Source organism: Phyllostomus hastatus, unplaced genomic scaffold (genome assembly GCF_019186645.2).
Source record: "Phyllostomus hastatus isolate PE091 unplaced genomic scaffold, TTU_PhHast_1.1 phas_scaffold_216, whole genome shotgun sequence".
In the NCBI taxonomy this organism is placed as follows: domain Eukaryota; kingdom Metazoa; phylum Chordata; class Mammalia; order Chiroptera; family Phyllostomidae; genus Phyllostomus; species Phyllostomus hastatus.
In genome coordinates this window covers 6,530,964-6,553,174 of record NW_025334018.1, presented here as the reverse complement: position 1 = coordinate 6,553,174, position 22,211 = coordinate 6,530,964, and the positions used below count along the sequence as shown (strand labels likewise).

General features: G+C 40.3%; 1 protein-coding gene across 1 annotated transcript; it reads right to left on the bottom strand.

Annotated features, from left to right (window-relative positions):
* Window positions 1-9,495: 9,495 nt before the first annotated feature.
* On the bottom strand, window positions 9,496-10,258 carry LOC123804444 (small proline-rich protein 3-like). Its single transcript, XM_045816741.1, has one exon. The coding sequence runs from the start codon at window positions 10,193-10,195 to the stop codon at window positions 9,806-9,808; it is 390 nt and encodes a 129-aa protein (XP_045672697.1). The 5' UTR covers window positions 10,196-10,258; the 3' UTR covers window positions 9,496-9,805.
* Window positions 10,259-22,211: the final 11,953 nt, after the last annotated feature.

Below are 22,211 nucleotides of genomic sequence, written 5' to 3'. Positions count from 1 at the left end.
AAAATAGACTAGGGTGCTGTTGGTAATTATATTTTATGTCCCATAGCTCTAGAAAATTCCATCATATTTGTTATAATTTTCTCACTAGGAAAGTAGTGTGAAGTTTTCTGTTTCTAAGCCCCCATTGCTGTGTAAAATTTACCTAGGAAATGAACAGGCTCTGACTGTCCCAACAATGAAGAGAAACCAATGTGAATTTCTTTAACTGTACAAGTTTGATCAGCAACCAGGCTGTGGATTTTGCCAAACTGTTCATAGTTTGAATTTCAAGTTCCTCATGAGAAGCAGTATCTACTCTCTAAATTTCCTGCCCAGTGAGGGGCAATTTTGACAAGTTACAGTAGAGGAGAGAAACTGAGGCAAGATAAGGAGCTGAGATGAGAAGGGGACAACTCCTTATTGACCCCTTAGGTGGTTTCAACTGTCAGTTGGTGGGCAGGATCTGAGGTCCTTAGGCTGTGAATGTGAGCAGAGTACTGGAGTATTCAGCACCTCTACCACAGGATGAGAACTGGGATGGAGCTGTGTGGAGAGGAGAGACACGTGGGATGTCCCACCAGGATGTGGAATCCCCCACTCTTGGGCTGCTGCTATGGGACCTGCTGCAGAGCCTCAGGAATGCTCTGGATGGGCAGGACATATATTTCTACTTAGCAACATCTTCACTGACTTCTGTATTTTTAATTATTTTTATAAAAAGTTATAAAAAAGAAATAACATCATATCACATGTAGTCTAGAAAACACATAAAGCTATTCAAAATGAGTACTAACATAAAGCAGTAAGAAATAATCACTATTTATACAGGGGTGGGCAAAAGTAGGTTTACAGTTATTTGTATGGAAAATGACATTCAGGTTATGATGATTACAATAGGCAGATAAGCTCTGTGTTTTGTGTACTCACAACTGTAAACCTACTTTTCTCTACCCCTGTATTTTACTGTGTTTAGTGTCAGGATTTTTTATTTTCCATAAACTCATATGCTTGCATACATTTTATAAAAAATACACAACATTGTAAATGTATTTAATGCCAGGGAATTAATTATACACTTAAAATTATTAAAATGGTAAATTTTATATCACAACAAAATACATATGTTTTAAAAAGCAGGCTCCAAAGGATAGGAGTAATATTATTTTACATTTGCAATAGCAATGTATCATAGAGCTCATTTCCCCATTCAGAATCAGCCTATTTAATTGTGAGTGGCCCAGAGTTCTATGTAGACTTTTCTACTATTGAAATCAGCAGTAATATGAAGCCACATCACATGTGCAGAATGTACAGACCCAAGACACATCATTTTCTCCTGCCGGTTTGACAACTACTCATCACTTTGTAATGAGTTGTTGGAAAATTTCTGTCTTACAAGCTTCCAAATATCTTGAATTCTTGCTAAACTTATTTAGATTTCTTGTTCCTGCCACCTGTCTCACGCCTTGATGTTATGGACCATGCATCTTAGCATAAAATGAAGTTTGTTCCTTAAGGACTACTGTAGCCCTTCTGAAAATTTATGATGTCTTCTCTACTGCTGGAAGCAGCTCTCTAATATTCCAACCCACTCAACACAGATCTACACCCTCTGGTTCCCTGTGAAATCAACCAGATTAGGCTGCAGAAGAGAGTGAGGGGCAGGCGTCTGGGATCTGGGTATGATGCAAAATCAATTTCTGGGTTACTCTAATTAATGTTTTCGTTATCATTTTCCTTGCTTGAAAAACAGAATGACTGTACCAGATGCTCTTAAGTCTCTTTTCTCACCTAATATTTTACAATTTAATGACCAGCTTTTTCCCAGCACTGTGGTTGATTACACACCTCACCTGGATCATGTGCTCCTAATCCCTGCTTAAAACTCACCTCCAGTTTTAAGTCACTGAATAAATCTGTATTTGTGGGTTAAATCAGTAAAGAAAACTGGAACAATTAAGTTCAAGTATGTAGCAGTGAGGTTTTTGGGAATACGCAGGGGCCTTTGGGGTGGGGCCTCAGGATCAGAAGTGGTTTGAAGCAGGCACTATGGAACTCAGGCATGACTCAACCCAGTGTCAGAGGAGAGCCCTGTTCCAGGCATGGCTGCCCAAAGTGACAGGCTCTGGGTTCCATTACACAATAGCCATTGCCATTCTTGGGATGCCCCCTAAATGCAGTCACACACACACACACACACACACACACACACACACACACATACACACACACTCATGGAAATACACTGTACCAGGACAGATAGATGATGTCTGCACCAACTCCTCTCTGATTATAGGCCCTACTCATGATGAAATAACAGGGAATGGGGCAGAGTCACTCAATGACACATACAGTCAGGAGTGGACTTAAAAGTGATTTAATGGAGACAGAGCAGGAAACATGCATTTCTTCCCATTTAGATTCCCTCTTCAGATGAACCCTGAGCAGCTGAAGACTAACAGAACCACTAAGACTCCTGCTTAATGTAGAGGCTCAGTGGACCTCTAAAGTGAATATAAGGAAGACTTCATAGCAAGTGTTTTTAGATGCAAGTAAGAACGTGACTCAGGGTCAAAACATACTGATTATAAAATCTACAGACAATAAAGACACAGAAGCAGAAGGAAAGAAGGAGTTCAGCATCCAGTGGTCAGCTCCTCAAGGGCACGGCTATGGACCACATTACTTCTGCTTCATCTTCTCCTGGGATGGGCTTGTGGAAATAGTTGGGATGTATAGTCTGGAAACTTAGGGTGACTCAGCTCTTGTACCTTGGTGTGGCCAGGCTGAGGAAGCTTGGTGTGGCACAACTCCTTGGTTATGGGAACAAATGTTTCTTAGGGTGGAGGCTGGCAGGGCTGTTTCACTTGCTGTTGCTGGAGCTGGGGAGGGTGGGGTGTTTCACTTACTTCTGCTGGAGGGAACTCATGCTTAAAGGAGGCTGGACTAAGAGACAGAAAAGCTGATGCAGTGGTTTGGTGAAACAAAGAAGAAGACAAACTTAATGACAAATATGTCTCATTTAATGTTCCTTCAGATGTGAGATACTTCCTTCTCTTTCTTTCTGTTTCCCTGAATTTAAGATAAATGGAAACTTCGGTGATTCCTGTGCACTTTCAAGAAAACAAGCTTAAAGGTGCTTTATTCTGCTTCACTTGTGTGCATGCTTTCTGGAAGGCTTTCCATCCTTTTGCTGCTTCCATACAGGCTGACCCATCATGGCTCTCCTCCCAGACACTCTCTGCCAGATTCAAGTCACCTTCCCCCTTTGCCACAGCACAGTACCTGCCTTGCCTTCTCTAGAAATCACTTTCTATGAAGTATGTTTGCAAATTACCCTGTTTTATGTTCTATAGATCATAGGGTCATAGGGTCATGAAGTAAAGAATTTACCTTTTGATCATCAAATTGTCTAGTTCACTGCCTTTGATATCAAGATTCTTAATAAAATTAGAGTAATAATTAAAATATCACTAAAAGTACCCCAGACATAATATCTAGTTCATATCCTCCTGGCAACTTAATAGCTATCTTTACAGAAATTATTTTCCTTTTCTGAACCAATTTCCACAGGTGTACTCTAAATGGGAAGTACAAATTATGTACCCTTAAGCACAAACTGCAAACACATTTTAGATAAATATATCATTAGAATGCTAAGAGATCCCAATCAAATAAAATGCCATTTTGTGAATAGTTCCAAGTAGGTAGTCTAACTTGGTGTACAGAAAAGTTTGAACTATAGGTCAGTGGGAAATCTTGGCCATATGAATTTTCATCAGAAAACGAGTCCTACCTTAGGTAGGAGTTTTAGATTTACTGCTAACTTATTTCCAGCATTTATAATAAAAATCTCTGGCTTAACTTTTTTTTGAGACTTAGTGTTTGACAAGGATGTCATCTGGGCCTATCCCCCCGTCCATCCTTTGTGTTGAGTTATCGTAGCTATGAACAACAAAGAGGCTTTTTGGATGGTTATGATTTAAATCAAGGGGAACTTCTGAGCTTCTGGGACCAGGAAAACCATGCCTCTTTGAAAGGACCCTAATCTTTAGCTCAGATGAATTATTTTGAACATTCTAGTTTCCTAAGTGGATGGGGGAGATTAACAGAAGGCATTACTGTTTTTTTCTGGGAATCGATGCAGATGGTGACAATAAGTGAACCATCTGGTTTTCATCTCTCAGTGGGTCTGGGACTGGGAGAGGAAAGGAAAGGCTAAAATTCCTGCTTTAAAAATGAGTTGTTTTGACTTTGGAGGAAACCTTAAGATGTCATGTAAACCAGGGATAGCAGATGTCACTGGGGATGGACTGTCAGGATTGACTGCATCTGTCAGACATGATGTTACAGCCCTGAAGAACCTGCCTCTCATGAAGTCTCTCTTTTCTGGGGGCAACACAGAAACAAGACAGCTCTGAGCCCCTGATTTTGTATGCCAGCCATGTCCTCTGATCATGGTAAGAAGAAACAGAAGTCACTAACTCAGAATTGAGTTCAACACACAATCTCTTACTAGGCATTGCCCTTGGGAAATTCAAATATCCTTAAAACTCAGATATGTGAATGGTTCCTCCCTTTCCACTGCTTTACCTTGTAGGTGAGACTAAACATCACTTAGAGTTTCCAGACATTGAGAAGGATGATGATAAAAAGAATTTAGTCCCTAGTGCTGATTTTTTTCATTATGTATGAGAAAAAAGGAAGCAAGTTTATAGGAAATATATACTTGATGATCAAAGGAATATGCTATGGCAGGATTTAAGGGATCAGTGATATCTGTGTTCTTGCTTTCCTGTGTACAAGCATGTCATAGATTTCAAAGCTCAGTACATTTATTTCTATTTTTGTTTTTTAATGGCAGCATTATTTATTTTATTTATTTAATTTCCTCCAGTTTATTAAGTTATAATTGATGAATATAAATTGTACATATTTACTGTGTATACTATGATGCTTTCATATACATACACATTGTGAAATAATTCTCACAAACACATTCATCACCTTGCATAGTTAATTTGTGTGTGTGTGTGTGTGCGCGCTGAGAACAATTATGATCTACTCTCAGCAAATTTCAAGTATACATTGCAGTGTTATTAACTAGATAGGATTGTGTAATCTGTACTTGCCTAGGAGAATATGGCAGAAGTGATGAAGATCACCTCTGGCCTTATTAATTAGGAACAAAATTTTCTTATCTATACCCCAAATTCCTGGTTCTCATAACACTGTGGTATATCTAGAGAGATTCTGGGAGATGATAGAACTACACATGGCAGAGACAGAGTCCCTGTGTGAATGGGTAGAAGAGAGCCCCCTTAACAATCCAAATTCAAAATATGATAGACGCATAAATTAAACTTCTGTTGCCCTAAGCTACTGAAGTCTTGGGCTTTTTAGTGGATCATTTATCTTACTGTAAGTAATATATAAAACATTATTATATATTATTTTTATTACTTTTATCTTTCTCCTAGGGCAATGACTACTTACAATTGGTACAAGGGCCTAAATAAGTGAGCCAAAAAGGTGATAGAAATTTTAGGTTTAATATTTTTTAAAGATAATTTTGTATTTCTTAAATAATGTTAGTTAGAACCAAATAAAATTTCTTATGCTAGTATGGAAGAAATAGAAATATATTAAATAATTTATATAGAACAGTATTCATATAGTATTGATAATATTTTATAGATACACATAATTATATATTATGCTTATACTTCCCTCTCAGAAGATTAATGGAGGTTGGGGTCTCCCACCTGCCCTTATGATCACCACCTCATAGATGGGAGAGTGGACAATGTCCAACTTGGGGGCCTCAGTGAGCTTTCTGTCTTCTGGAAGATGCAGACCTCTCTGGGTATTGCATGTACAGACAGGACAGAGAAGCTTGTTTGCAGTTCTGAGTACTGCTGCTTTAGATGTGGAGAGAGCAGAGTGGAGTGGTAAGGATGAAGCTCAAGGCCTCAGGAGTGATGTGGATTCAGAGTGAGGTTCAGAATGTTCCCTTCAAACCCACAGTATGAATTGGTGAAGGTATAAGTGCTTAGCATCTCAGGAGACATTAGATAAACTCCTACTATTTGATAGCTGGTGGGCTGGACTCTGAATGTACAGCCCTGAACAAGAGGGCTTCTGCCTTCATGCTGCTTACAGTGTGAAGTCAAATATGATCCAGTGATCACCAATGTCATGGTGCGGGACATGAAGGGCAGCTGGTGAAAGCAGCAGCCCACCTGACAACTGTATCTGCAAATGTGTCAAGGGCCTGGTGGCCTAATAAGATCCAAAGTCCAGACAGGCCACTGAGTTCCAGGGAAACATGGGTGGCAGGAGTGGGGAGGAGTGTAGAATATAGAGCATTATAGAAAACAGACAGAAGAGAGGGGAGAAAATTAAGTTGAAGATTGGCAAAGAATAGCTGAATAAAATGGTTGACCTCAACATCCAATAATGACAATTTTCTAAGTCAGAAATATAGAAGTACAAGAAAGTCCTTGAATCAATTTCTATGTCAACCAGAAAGGTTTTTTTTTAAGGAGTTATAGAAGTCATAGTTCTGGTAGGACTTAGGAAGACAGAGGCAAGAAAAAAGAACCATAAAGAGATACTAACTTGTTGGCACAAGTTGACATGAACAACTAGGCTGTGGACCTGAAGTTTACCAAACTGTTCGGAGTTTGGACTTAAAGTTCTTCAGCTAGAAGTAGTACCAACTCTCAAAATAGTTATCCCAATAGGGGAAAATTTTGCCAAGTCACAAAGGAGGAAAGGGACTGAAGCAAGACAGGAGCTGAGACAAGAAGAAGATAACTTGTCATTTACCTCTTAGATGGTTTCAGTTGTCAGACAGTGGACAGGATCTGAGGCCCTTGACCTGTGAGTGTGAGTGGAGTACTTGGAGCACCCAGTGTCCCTACCAGAAGATTGAGAATTGGGATGGAGCTGTATGGAGAAAAGAGACACATGGGCTGCCCCACCAGGGTGTGGAATTACCCACTCTTGGGCTGCTGCTATGGGACCTGCTACAGAGCCTCAGGAATTTTGTATGGCCAGAACTTATGTTTCACTAGTCACTGATTTCTGTCTTTTCTAATATAATGAATAAAGGTTCAGTTTCACTGATTTCTGTCTTTTCTAGTATAATGAATAAAGGTTATACAGAAATCAAATAACATTTATATAATGTGTAAATGGAAGACAAAGCTATATAAATAATGAACACTAATGTATATGCATCCAGAACAAGCCATAGTTACAGTTTGCTTCATTTCATGTCAGGATATTTTTTTCTATAAACCCATACACATGCAAACATTATTAAAAAGATGTCTTTTCCTGGCTGGCATAGCTCAGTGGATTGAGTGCGGGCTGCGAACCAAAATGTTGCAAGTTCGATTCTCAGTTAGGGTACATGTCTGGGTTGCAGGCCATGATCCCCAGCAACTGCACATTGATGTTTCTCTCTCTCTCTCTTTCTCCCTCCCTTCCCTCTCTAAAAAAGAAATAAATAAAATCTTTTATAAAAAGATGTCTTTTGCTTATATTGTTTAGTGTCTGCTCCTTTTTTTCCTTTTCCAAGGATATGCTTATTGAACCTGCAACCTAGGGATATGCCATGACTGGGGATCGAACCTGTGATCTTTTCTTGAATGGGATGATGTTCAACCAACTGAGCCACTTAGCCAGGGCTAGTTCCTGCTTTTGTAATAATATAATCTTAACATTTCCTAATAAGACATCGTTTTCCTACAACAATCTTGTTAATGGTTGCAGTATAATTCTAACATATAGATGTCTCATCAGTTATTGAACCCATTATCTATTGATATGCACTTAAATGTTATCAACTTTTTGATATTGGATAGAATACTGAAATTTATCCTTGTGTATAAAATATTTGTATACATGCATGAATATTTCATAAAAATAAATTTCCAGAATAAAATGATAGTTCAAGTAAGGCAGAACTTTACACCTTTTAATTTATTCCTGCCAAAGTCTTCTTTAAGATGCTTAAACTATATTCATAAAGTCTGTGTATTATAGAGCCCATTTCCTCATTAAGAGTCAGCCTCTTTAATTGCAAATAGCCTGGATATATCTTCAGACACTTTTACAATGGAAACGAGCAGAAATATGAAGTCACTTCAAATGTGCATACCGTACAGACCCTGGACACATAATTCAACTACTCATCACTTTGTAATGACCTGTTGGACAGTTTCTGTCTTAGAGTTTCCAAATGTTTTTGAGCTCTTGCCAAGGCCATTTGGAGTGCGTTTGTGTCACTCGTATACCACCTGACACCTGCCTACCCTATGTGGCATTATGGATCACGAATCTTTTCAGAAAAGGGGGTTCACTCCCAGGGACCACTACAGTTACTCTGATATCTTCTGTTTGCTTCACTGATTTGGGAACAAGCTCCCTAAAATCCAAGACCCATTCAACAAAAAACCTGCAAACCAGCTGGTCATCCTTGAAAACAAAAGCAGGCTTCAGAAGAAAATGATGATCTAGAAATCTGGAGACCTGGGCTCTGGGTGTCATTTGAAAACAATTTCTGATTGATCTCAATTCATGTCCTTCTCCTTTCTGAATATCAGTTTTTTATCTGGAAATACAGGGACTATGCTAGGTGCTATTTCACTCTCATAGCACCCCTGACATTTTATAGCTCAACAACTGGCTCACTGCCAGTTACTGGCTGGTTACCCACCTCACTTGGATCACACACTCCTCCTTATAATCTCTTCTTCAAACTCACCTCATTTTTCTAATCACTGGATAAGCAGACTTCTGCATTTGATTTTGGGAGAGACATTATTTGGAGTGTTTGTATGTGGCTGTATGTGTACACGTTTGTGTGAGGATGTGAATACTGTATCTCCCAGAGAAGACTACTGATTCTCCAAGGAAAGGCACTGTGTATCCTCCTCATCCTCTTCCTGGTAGAGATAGTTTCTGACCTCCTTGTACATGATAGGTGGAGGCAAAAACAACATTGTCTGAGCTATTGAGAGCAAAGCTCATGTGGATAATTAGGAGAATGTGTGTCTACTTAAATGAATGTGCTTTTGTGAGTGCGTGTCTGTATGTATTCATTTTCTGGAAGGTGAAATGAGTGAAGAAAACCAGAATAATTAGGTTCAAGTGTGTAGCAGTGATGTTTTAATGGGAATAAGCAGGAGCCTTGGGGACAGGCCTTAGGATCAGAGGCAGCTTGGAGCAGGCACCATGGAACTGAGGCATGACTCAGCTCAGTGTCAGAGGAGCACCCTGCTCCAGGTGTGGCTGCCCAGAGTGACAGGCTCTGGGTTCCATTACACTATAGCCATGGCCATTTTCAGGATGCCCTTGCATGCAATCACACACTCACACATTCATGGAAGCACGCAGTACCAGGACAGATTGATGATGTCTACACCAACTGCTTTCTGATTACAGGCCCTACTCATGATGGAGCAGGAAGGGACAGATTTAGCAAATGACACAAGTAGTCAAAAGTGGTGTTAAATTCATTTAATGGTGGCAGAGCAGGAACAGAAATTCTTCTCGATCAGATCAACTCTTCAGATGAGACCTGAGCAACTTAGGACCAGCAAAGCCACTTAAGCCCTCAGCATAATTCAAAGGCTCAGAGAGCCTTCAGAGTGTTCGAGAAAAGCCTCATAGAATATATTTTTAGGATGCAGATAAGAGAGAGATTCTAACTGATTGTGAGAACATCCTGATTACAAGATAATTAAGACACAGAAGCAGAAGGGAAGAAGGTGTTCAGCATTTGGTGGCTCTTCAAGGCATGGCTGTTATCACATTACTTCTGCTTGGTCTTCTGCTGGGATGGGCCTGGAATAACCATTGGAATAAATGGCGCAGGGATCTCAGGCTGGTCAGGCTGAGGGACCTGAGGGTGAACTGGCTCTGGAAGCGTTGTGTGGCCAGGTTGTGGATCCTTGGTGTAGCCAGGTTGTGGATCCTTGGTGTGGCCAGGCTGAGGAACTTTGGTGTGGCCAGGCTGTGGATCCTTGATTTGGCCAGGCTGAGGAACTTTGGTGTGGCCAGGCTGTGGATCCTTGGTTTCGCATGGATCTTTGGTAATGGGAACAAATGATTCTTGAGGTGGAGGCTGTTGGGGCTGTTTCACCTGCTGCTGCTGAAGCTGGGGAGGTGGGATGTTGTGTTGCTTCTGCTGGTAGGAACTCATGCTTCAAAGGAGGCTGGACCTAGAGACAGAAAAGTTTACTGTCTTGTTTCCTTGGTGAAACAAGGGATAAGACAAACTTAACGATAAATATATCTCATTTCATGTCCCTACAGATGTGACCAACTGTCTTCTTTTCCTCTCTGTTTCCCTGAATTTGAGGTTAATGGAAACTTCTTTGATTCCTGTGCACATTCAAGAAAAGAAACTTAAGGGTGCTTTATTCTGCTCCACATAGAGTGGAGTGCTGATCTATCCTTCTTTTCTTTTTGGAGGTTCTGAAAACCTACATCAGCAACACAACACAATGCCCATCCCAGGATTCATTGAATCTCAAGGTTTTTAATAACTTGGAAAGATGATAAAGTCCGAAGTCTCAAGTCTGTCCTCTCCAGTCCACCACATAGCTGTCATAGGAAAGCTGCTTGGGAGCTTGCCCTGAGCCCACATGAGTCCACCTCTGATGCTCTGTTCACATCATCCTCTGTGTGCATGCTTTCTGGAAGGCTTTCCATCCTTTTGCTGCTTCCATCCAGGCTGACCCATCATGGCTCTCCTCCCAGACACTCTCTGCCAGATTCAAGTCACCTTCCCCTTTGCCACAGCACAGTACCTGCCTTGTCCTCTCTCTTAATCATTTTCCATGAATTATGCTTGCAAATTACTCCCACACTTAAAGATCTCTGATGGACGGTATCACGAAGCAAAGAAAAACCTATGTTTTGAACACACAAATTGCCAGTGCAGTGCCTCAATATTTCAAATTCTGAGTAATGACTAGAGAAAGTAATGAAAGTCGCTAAATGTACTCTGGACTTTGTAGTCCCTATGCTGTAGCTGAGCAAATCATCATTACAGAAACCATTCTCCATAGTTACAATCTGAGAGGGAAGTCAAAAAGATCCATAATGTCACCTTAACCACAAATTACCATTGCATTTAATGTAAATATATTTTTAGCATGACAAAGAGACTCCAGCAAGTAAAATAGAATGAGACAAATATTAAGAAATCACAAGTACAGAGACTCACCTGGTGCAGAGAGAAGTTCGAGCTGTCTGGCCGTCAGGTCTTGTGCAGAGTCTCTGGCAAGCTAGCTTTTTATACAGAATATGAGCCTTGCCTTAAGGAAGTGCAATTGTTTGGGGGGCCACTCTATCTTTATTCTAGCTTTTGTAATGAAAAATCTCTGGCTTAACATTTTTGGGCACTTACTCTTTGACAAAAAATGTCACTCGGGCTTGGCCCCACTGTCCATCCTTTGTGGGGCCAAGCCCAGGTGATCCTTAGTTTGCTATGGACTACAGGATTCCTGGGTGGTGATGAGTAAATCAGGAGGAAGTTCTGGGCTCTGAAACCAGAAACAGTATGTTTCCTGGACAGAACCCTAATCTTTAGCTCGGATTAATTCCTTTGAGCATTTTAATTTTCTAAGTGGTTGTGGAGATGAATAATAGGCACTACTGGTTCTTCTGGGATACCCTGAAGAACAGTAAGTGAATCACCTACCTTCACTTAAGTGACTATTCAGTAAGTGACAATAAGTGAATCATGTGATATTCCAGTTCTTACATATCCAGGCCTGGGAGAGGAAAGGAGAGGCTTAAGTGCCTGCTTTGGAAATGAATTGTTTTCAGTCTGGTGAGAGCCTTAAGTTGTCATGGAGACCACGGATAGTATATAGATGTCACTATGTCACTGGCGAATAAGAGCCAGGATTCACTGGATCTTTTCAACATGGTGCAGAGTCCTGAAGTCTTTGCCTCTCATGGATTCTCTTTTTTTTTTTCCCTACACCAGCCATATCTTCTGATCATGTTAAGAGAAACAGAAGTTGTTAACGAAGAGTTGACTTTTACACACAATCTCTTACTAAGCATTACCCTTGGGAAATTAAAACATCCTTAAAACTCAAATATGTGGATTATTCCTCCCCATCCACTACTTTACCCCTGTGTTAACTTCCAGGAACCTGAGCCCTCAGGCACAGCTACTGCTGTGAGCTGGTTCCACCAGTTTCCAAAACCCGAGTTGTACTTTATCTCCCCAACTGTCTGGTAGGTGCTCAGTTAATGGGCAATTGAAAAAAAAGGAGGGGATTCAGATTGTATCTCACAATGCCTATATCAACACCTATGTCCCCTAAAGCAAAGTTCCCCAAACTCCATGCCATGGACCAGTACCAGTCTGCATCTGTTAGGAATGGGGTCGCAAAGCAGGAGGTGAGATTGAATATAATATTCTTGAATCATCCCAAAGCCATCCTCCGCATTCTGGTCTGTTGAAAAATTGTCTGAAATAGAACTGGTCCCTGGTGCCTAAAAGGTTGAAGACCACTAACTTAAAGCCTGTCTCTGTCTTGTGGGCAAACATTGTCCATTATTATTGCCATTGGGTATTAACAACCTGAGTGAAGTTAGGATACATGTTTTGTACCCCCAAATGTTGGGGTCTTTATACTAGGATTAGATGAGTGGTAATCACACCTACTTGTAATTTAGTCTGAGTATACCATACAGACTTCCGTAGCCTCTTCCATTTCAAGGTGGGGTAATTCTCTAGGTTAGTTTGAATCCACCATAATATGTCTACTTCTTTAAATCCCATTAAAAACCCAAGGTCTTTTTCTGTTCTGCTTAATAGCTTTCCATTCATGAAAAGGAGGTGATATTTTTACTACTGTATTTTGTCCATTATAACCAGGGACTTTTCTAAGCCTTAGACCATCCAGGTTTATAGTCCCACAATGATCATTCTGCGGGGAGTTGTATACCACATTTTTAGACAGCCCTGCAGACAGTAGTTCCCAGAAATTCCATCTGAAACAATATCTTTTGTAGTAGATGTATCCTGAAAAAGACATAGTCAAATATTCTGACGTATTTCTAGAGTTCCATTTACTCATTAACAATTGGTGCAGTTCATCATTGTGTTGTATGAATAAATGTCTTTTCAGAATAATGCTACTTAGGTTTTAAAAATTATACTTAACTTTAAAAGTTTACAAAAGCAGATGTGGTTTCAACAAACAAATAGCTTCACTCTTTTGGACAGCTGGTGTAATTGTGCTAAGAGACAGTATCATTCTTTTTTTCTGATTATCTTTCAAGGAACTAATGCAATGTTGGATTTCCTTCTTTGCATATACCATTTGTTAATTTTTGCCCCCAGCCACTATTTCTTCTTTTCTCCATTTGTCAGTGATTTAACCCCAAAATTTAAACCTTTGGAAGGGTTAAGTTCACCTACTGTGGTAATCTAGATTGCCAAGAACGTTACTGGTCTGTCAAGTTCCTTCTCCTCAATTCATTCCCATTCATCCAGAGTAGGGTTATATAGGTAGAGAATTAGTGGATTAGTTCAATCACTAGGTAATATAAACCAACCCTGATTTTAACAGGTGGGGCAAAAGCACAGTCCATCCAAGAGAGTGAATCAAATGTCTGTCTTAGGACAAATGACCCAAAATGGAGTTTTATATAAGGCTGGTGAAATGACCCAGCAAATAAGGAGGGATACCACAGTCAGCACCCAAACCGATGGTTTGGAAATGTCACAAAGGAGAAAGACACACAAAGGAGAGAGTTTGGACAACCTTGTATCCTTTGGAATGTATATGTGTATGGAGAGTATGGGGCAAAAGCCTTGACTCAGTGCATGAGACTAGAAGAATCACTTCAAGAAACCAAAGCTCCTCTAATGAGTATTATTTATAGTTAGAAGTGGGCAGATTAGGAATGACTAGAGTAGAAATGTTAATTATATGAGGCCTATGTGTCAAATCATCCAGGCGGTCCCCGAATTGATCAGTCTGCTTCAGGTTTTATTTCTTTCTTTGTGAACAGGGGGTTGGGAAGGTGGAAGGTGATCTCTGAAAAAGAAAAGGATGTCTTTCAAGTGCCATTTCTGTAAATGTTACAGGCTCAGAACAAAGGTCCTATCCAGGCTCAGGGGCGAGAGGGCAGTAAACAGTTCCCTATGTCTGCTATGGGTTCAAGAAGGAGGAGTGGTCAGGGTTAATGATTTGTAAACAGTGTGTGGTTCTCCCTTTCCTCTGTAACCCCTCTGTAAAGTCAGATTTTTGTATAAAAACTCACATGTAGACTTCCAGCCAAGATGGAGGCATAGGTAGATACACTGTGCCTCCTCGCACAACCAAAATATGGACAGCAATAGTTTAGAAACAAAAAACAACCAGTACTGACAAAAAATTGAACTGTATGGAAGTCTGACAACCAAGAAGTTAAAGTAGACACACTTATCCAGACCAGTAGGAGGGGCAAAGTCAGGTGGCTGGGCAGAGAGGGGTTGCGGCAAAAAGAGTGGTGGCTGGTGGACCCCAGGCATGAGGGGTGGCAGTGGGCAGACCCAGTGGGGTAATGGATTGTGGAGCAGCATGGCTCACAAGGCGACTGGCAGATTGGGCGGTCCCACATTCACGTGCAGATAAACCAGGCAACACTGGGGAGCAAGACAGACCACACAACCCAGGGTCGCAGCATGGGGAAATAAAGCCTCAAAACACCAATTGAAAACACCTGTGGGGGTTGAGGTTCTAGGAGGAACTCCCAGCCTCACAGGAGAGTTCACTGGAGAGACCCACAGGGTCCTAGAATGTACACAAACTCACCCACATGGGAATCAGCACCAGAAGGGCCCAATGTGCTTGGGGGAAGTGGGGAAAGTGACTAAAATCTGGCAGAGAGTGGAGCAAGTGCCATTGTTTCCTCTCGGACCCCTGCCCCACATATCGAGTCACAACACAGTGATGTGGGTTGCCCCGCCAGGGTGAACTCCTAAGGCTCCAGTCCTTACTACGTAACAGATGCATCAAGACAAAAAATGGCTCAAATGAAAGAACAGATCAAAGCTCCTGAAAAAATATAACTAAGCAAAGAAGAGATAGCCAGCATATCAGATGCACATTTCAAAACACTGGTAATCAGGATGCTCACAGAATTGCTTGAATTTGGTCACAAATTAGATGAAAAAATGAAGGTTATGCTAAGTGAAATAAAGGGAAATGTACAAGGAACCAGCAGTGATGGGAAGGAAACCAAGACTCAAATCAATGTAGTAGACCAGAAGGAAGAAAGAAACATCTAAACCATAAAAGAATGAAGGAACAAGAATTCAAAAAAAATGAGGAGAGGCTTAGGAACCTCCAGGACATCTTTAAGTGTCCCAACATCTGAATTATAAGGGTACCAGAAGGGGAAGACGAAGAGCAACAAGTGGAAAAGTTATTTGAACAAATAATAAAGGAGAACTTCTCCAATCTGGCAAAGGAAATAGACTTCCAGGAACTCCAGGAAGCTCAGAGAGTCCCAAAGAAGTTGGACCCAGGGAGGAACACACCAAGGCACATCATAATTACATTACCTAAGACTAAAAGTAAGGAGAGAATCCTAGAAACAGCAAGAGAAAAGGAGGCAGTTACCTACAAAGGAGTTCCCATAAGACTGCCAGCTGATTTCTCAAAAGAGATCTTACAGGCAAGAAGGGGCTAGAAAGAAGAATTCCAAGTCATGAAAGGCAAGGACCTACATCCAAGATTACTCTATCCAGCAAAGCTTTCATTTAGAATGGAAGGGCAGATCAAGTGCTTCTCAGATAAGGTCAAGTTAAAGGAGTTCATCATCACCAAGCCCTTATTATATGAAATGTTAAAGGGACTTATCTAAGAAAAAGAAGACAAAAAACATATACAGTAAAATGACAGCAGACTCACAATTATTAACAACCACACCTAAAACAAAAACAAAAACAAACTAAGCAAACAACTAGAACAGGAACAGAACCACAGAAGCAGAGATCACATGGAGGGTTAGCAATAGGGGAGTGGAGCAAGAGAGAGGAGGAAAAGGTACAGAGAATAAGTAGCATAGATGGTAGGCAGAAAATAGACAGGGGATGGGTAAGAATAGTATGGAAAATGTAGAAGCTAAAGAACTTATAAGTATGACACATGGACATGAACTAAAGGGAGGAATGTGGGTGGGAGGAGGTGTGCAGGGTGGAGAGGAATGAAGGGGGAAATGGGACAAGTGTAATAGCATAATCAATAAAATATATTTAAAAAACTTACATGTAAGCAGACAAGTAATAAATTATGTGATCCTTATACATAAAAGTGTGTGCTAACTTAGATTTTCTCTTATTATATACTAATATTGGTCTTATTCTACAAAATCTCAGTATACCTCTTAGACCTCCTTCCAAATAGTTTCTGTAGAGAAGCAGAGATGGATGGAGGGACAAGCAGAGAGGAGGCAGGAGCAGAATTCTGTCCTCTACTTGTCCTCTAGTGCCTGAGAGTTCCTTGGTATTAACCTTCCACAAGGTCCGTTGAACCATTTATCCCCATGGACACTATTTGGGCGTCTCACTCTGCAAGAGCAATTTCCTCAGAGTAAACTGTATTAAGGGATGCCTCTTTGAGTGCCCAGAAATTACCACTGTAGTCCTCAGGTCTTCCTGCTTTTGAGATATTCTATCCTATGGGGAAAGATGACCACTTAAGTGAGTATTAAAGTCATGTGTGTAAGCATTCTTTGTAGACATTAAAACAATTTACTCAGGATATACTTTAATAGCAGACATCATTTCTAATATGGTAAGAGTTTTATTAATGGATAAATATTGACATAACTTTATTATACACTTATTTTAATCAATATTTATTACAATAACTTAAAATTATGTCAAAGATATCATTTCATAGAATTTTTTACCTGAGACTGATCAAAATTTTTTAGTAAGTTGTTATAAAACAACTCAGGAAAACTTCAATAAAAATTTCCAAGCTTTTGTGGAAGGACTTCTTATTCATAGCTTGTCTTAAGACATCCTAAGCATTCACAAATGCAGCCATGGAGGTTAATGAGCAAAGAAGAGCCATAGGCATAGGACACAGAGACCAACCAGTAGGCAAGGGGTTGCTTTCCAGAGAGCAGAATCATGGGAAGGTTAGGCCTTATAATGCCTTGAGGTGGAATTCCAGATTTGCTGTGAACCAGTGACTTCCATTTTGCCCACATAGAAGTTTTTATTGAAGTTTTTCTGCCCTGTTCCATGTTGACACATTGCGTTGGTGATGGGGGTGGATGCAACTGATTTTTTTTATGTCATTATTTTGTGGTCTCAGAAGACCTGATCTATGAGTACCTGATGCATAAGAGTAAACATCACTCCAAACAGATTCCAAAGACTGAGGAGTAGGATGATAAGAAGAATTTAGTCCCTTGTGCTGATTTCTTCCGGAGGAGGTGCGTTATAGGCATGAGAAAAAGAGAAGCAATCCCTGGCTGGTGTGGCTCAGTGGTTGAATGCCATCCTGAGAATCAGAGGGCTGCTGGTTTGATTCCCAGTCTAGGGCACATGCCTGGGTTGCTGGCCAGGTCCCCAGTAGGGACTTGGGAGAGGCAACCACACACTGATGTTTCTTGTTCTCTCTTTCTCCCTCCCTTCTCCTCTTTAATAAATAAATAAATAAAATCTTTAAAAAAAATCTCAAGAGAATTTAAAAAAAGAAGAAAGAAGCAAGTATATACCAAATATACACTTGATGATCAAAAGTGTGTGTTATGGAAGGATTTGAAGTATCAGCGATATCTGTGTTCTCACTTTCCTGGGTGTAAGCATGACATAGTTTTCAAAGCTCAGTGCATTTATTTCTATTTTTGTTTTTTAATGGCAGCATTATTTATTTATTTTCCTCCAGTGTATTGAGGTACAATTGATGAATAAAAATTGTATATATTTAATGTATACAATATAATGGGTTCATATACATACACATTGTGAAATGATTATCACATACACTTTCACAACCTCACATAGTTAGCTTTGTGTGTGTGTGTGTGTGTGTGTGTGTGTGTGTACTGAGAACACTTATGATTTATTCTCTTAGAAAATTTCAAGTATACATTGCAGTGTTATTAACTAAATGGGGTCAATGTAATTTGTACTTGCCTAGTAGAATATGGGAAGAAGCAATAAAGATCACCTCTGGGCCTAATTGATTAGAAACAAGATTTTCTTCTCTTTACCCAGACTGTCCAGGTCCACATGGCATTGCTGTACAGAGACTCTGGAAGACTGATGCAGACACCAGCCACAGTGTCTGTATCATTATGGATGAAATGAAACCTTCACATGGACTACCGAGTCCGGTGGAAGAAAAGGGACAGCATGGCTTCTTTCTCAAGGGGAGCAAAAGCCTCAGCTCTTGCTCCAAAGAGCTTTTATTGTCTTACTGGGCACATTACAAGAAGGTCCTCATTAACTATGCACAGACTTGCTCTAGGTGGTTACCTTTTACAGAAAACAAAGGAGCCAATGCTGCTAATCACATCACAGAAGAGGGATATTTGCAAATGAAAAGGCAAACATAGTTGAACCAGTTCCACTCATCCTTGGAAGGTATAGCATGGGTTTTAGGAAGTTGCTTTGCAGTAAATGTCCTCAATTCAGGGTGAGGGAGTTTTAGCAAAAAGCAAGACTCATAGTGGCCTAGGTACATTGCAGGCCTGATTCCCCACAGGAGAACCTATCCGTGGGCATGGGTCCTGTGCATCTCTGAGTGGGAGCTGGACCCATGCTATGCAGAATGGTCTACTACAGAAGACAATGGAAATACAGAAGGCAGAGATCCTGAGTCCCCAAGTGACTGGGTGGAAAAGAAAGCCTTCACAATTTAAATTCAATATGATAGATGCATAAATTAAACTTCTGTTGTCCAAACCACTGAAATCTTGGACTTTTTATTGAATCATCTATCTTACTATAAGTAATGTATAAAACATTATTACATACTATTTTTATTATTTTATCTTTTTTTTAGATTTTATTTATTTATTTTTAGAGAGGGAAGGGGGAGGGGAGAGAGAGAGAGAGAGAGAGAGAGAGAGAGAGAGAGAGAGAGAGAGGGAGAGAGAGAGAGAAACATCAATGTGCGGTTTCTGGGGGTTCTGGCCTGCAACCCAGGAATGTACCCTGGCTGGGAATCGAACCTGGGACACTTTGGTTCCCAGCTCACGCTCAATCCACTGAGCTATGCCAGCCAGGGCTATTTTATCTTTTTTAACAGGCAATGATTACTTATAATTGGGACAAGGACTTAAATAAGAGGGCCTAATAAGACCCAAAGGTCAGGCAGGCCACTGGGCTCCAGGAAAGTGGGGGTAGCAGGTATAGATAGGATGGGATGTAGAATATAGAACATGATAAACAACAGACAGAAGAGAGGGGAGAGAGTTGAGAAAATGATATTAGCAATTGGCAAAGAATATTGGATGGAAGTGGTTGATTTAAACATCCAATAATGACAATTTTCTAAGTCAGAAATATGAAGGTACAGGGATGTCCCTGAATCAATTTCCATCTGAACTAAAAATTTTTTTCAGGAATTATGGAAGTCATATTTCTGGTAGGTCTTAGGAAAATGAAGGTGAGGAAAACAAGAAAGAACCATACAGAGAAGCCAACTTATCAGCGCAAGTTGACATGAACATTCAGGCTGTGGATTGAAGTTTGCCAAACTATGCATAAAAGTTCTTCACACAGAAATAGTACCAACTTTCTAAATGGCTATCCCAGTGTGGGGAGCATTTTGCTAAGTCACAGAAGAGGAGAGAAACTGAGGCAAGAGAAAGAACCAAGACAAGAATGGGACACAACTCCTCATTTACCCCTTACTTAATTGGCTTCAACTAGTCAGTAGACAGAATTTGAGGCCCTTGGGCTATGAATGTGTGTGGTCAGTTGGAATATCCGATGTCCCTACCAGAATTTTGAAAATTAGAATTGGGATATGTGGAGAGAAGAGAAACATGGGACAGAGCTATTAAAAAGTGAACACTGGCATATAAGCAGCAAGAAATAGTCATAGTTACAGTTTGCTTTCTTTAGTGTGAGGATATTTTTTCTATAAACCCCTCACATACATACACTATTAAAAAGATGATTTTGCTTGTATTCTTTAGTGTCTCCTTTTGTAATAATACAATTGTCAGGATGGGCAGGGTAGGACAAGTGGGAATCTAGTTACAATTAGCATTTTGGACCACAAATATGGCCACTGTTTGGACTACAAGTAATATGGCAACTGAACTCTGACCCAGAAGAGGTGACTGACATCAGACCAGGAGCCACCAATGCTAAGTTGCTTCTTTGTTCACCAAGAACCAATCCTTGGCTCCCGAGCAAAGTCCAGCAATATAAAAGTCCCAGCCTTTCCCTTCTCCCACGTGGTCTTTTCTTAGCCCCTTCTGGGGCGTGGGGGGGGGGGGCGGGGGGGGACGTCGCCCAGGAGCACAAACTTCCAAAATAAAGCTCATCTGCCTGTTTCCGTGGCTAATTGGCTGTTTACTTCCTCAGCGGGGTCTAAGGAAACCTTACAATAATCTCAACATTTCCCAATAAGACATCATTCTCCTAAAACAATCTTTTAAATGGCTGCAGTATTATCCTAACACATAGATATCTGATCAGTTATTGAACCCATTATCTATTGATATGCACTTAAGTGTTATCAACTTTTTGATATTGGATACAATGCTAAACAAATATCCTTGTGTATAAAATATTTGTATGCATACAACTTAGGTGCCCATCAGTAAATGGGTGGATCAAAAAACTATGGTATATTTACACAATGGAATACTACACAGAAGAAAGAAAGAAGGAGCTCCTACCCTTCACAACAGTCTAGATGGAACTGGAGAGCATTATGCTATGTGAAGTAAGCCAGGCAGTGAAAGACACATACCATATGATCTCACCTATAAATGGAAACTGATCAACAAAACAACAAGCAAGAAAAATATAACCATAGACATTGAAATAAAGAACAAATTGACAGTAACCAAAAGGGAAGGGGGAGGGGGAAAATGGGGAAAAGAAGCGAAAGAGTCGTCAAGGAACTTACATAAAGGACCCATGGAGAAAGTGAAAGCGGGGAAGGATTGAGGGTGGGAGGTGGGGGTGGGTGGGGTGGGGGAAGTGGTGATGGAAAAATGGAGACAATGGTACTTGAACAATAATAAAAAAATAAAAATAAATTAAAAAGTAAAAAAATAAAAAATCTTTAAACATGTATGAATATTTCCTAAAAATAAATTTATACAATAAAATGATGGTTCAAGAGTAAGACAGAACTTTTTACCTTTTGATTCTTTCCTGCCAAACTCTTCTTTAAGATGTTTAAAGTATATCCATAAAGTCTGTGCCTTAAAGGGCCCATTTCCTCATTAAAGGTAAGTCTATTTAATTGTGAATGGCTTGGAGTTAACCTTTAGACACTTTTACAATGGAAACATGCAGTAATATGAAGCCACTTCAACTGTGCATACCGCACAGACCCAAGGCAAGTCATTCCTTTCTACCTGTTTGACAACTACTCATCACCTTGTAATGACCTGTTGGACAGTTCCTGTCTTATAGTGTCCAAATATTTCTGAGTTTTTGCCAACTCTATTCGGAGTGCTTGTGCATCTCTCAGATACTACCTGTCTCTTGCCTCACACCTGCCTGGTGTTATGGACCATGAACCTTTCCAAGAAAGGGGGTTCACTTCACAGTAATCACTGTAGCCGTTCTGAAATTTTATATTGTCTTCACTGATTTTGAAAACAGCTCCCTAATATCCAAGGCCCACTCAAGCAAAGATGTGCAAACCTGCTGGTCATTCTTGAAATCAAAAGTGAGTTGTGGTCTGGCCTGTGTGACTCAGTAAGTTGGACATTATCTCACAAACCAAAAGGTCATGGGTTTGATTCCTACTTAGGGCACATGCCTTAGTTGAGGGTTTGGTCCCTAATTGGAGCATGTAGGAGAGGAAAACAATTGATGTTTGTATCTCACATCAATGCGTCTTTTAACCATCCTCTCTAAGCACTCTCTCCCTTTGTCTCTCTCCAAAAGCAATGAAAAAATGTCCTTGGGTGAGGATTAAAAAATTCAAGCTTCAGGAGAAAATGATGATCTAGAAATCTGGAGACTTGGGCTCTGGGTGTCA

Excerpts from the sequence above, each read along its gene's own strand:
- LOC123804444 (XM_045816741.1), bottom strand. The coding sequence starts at position 10,195 with ATGAGTTCCTACCAGCAGAAGCAACACAACATCCCACCTCCCCAGCTT.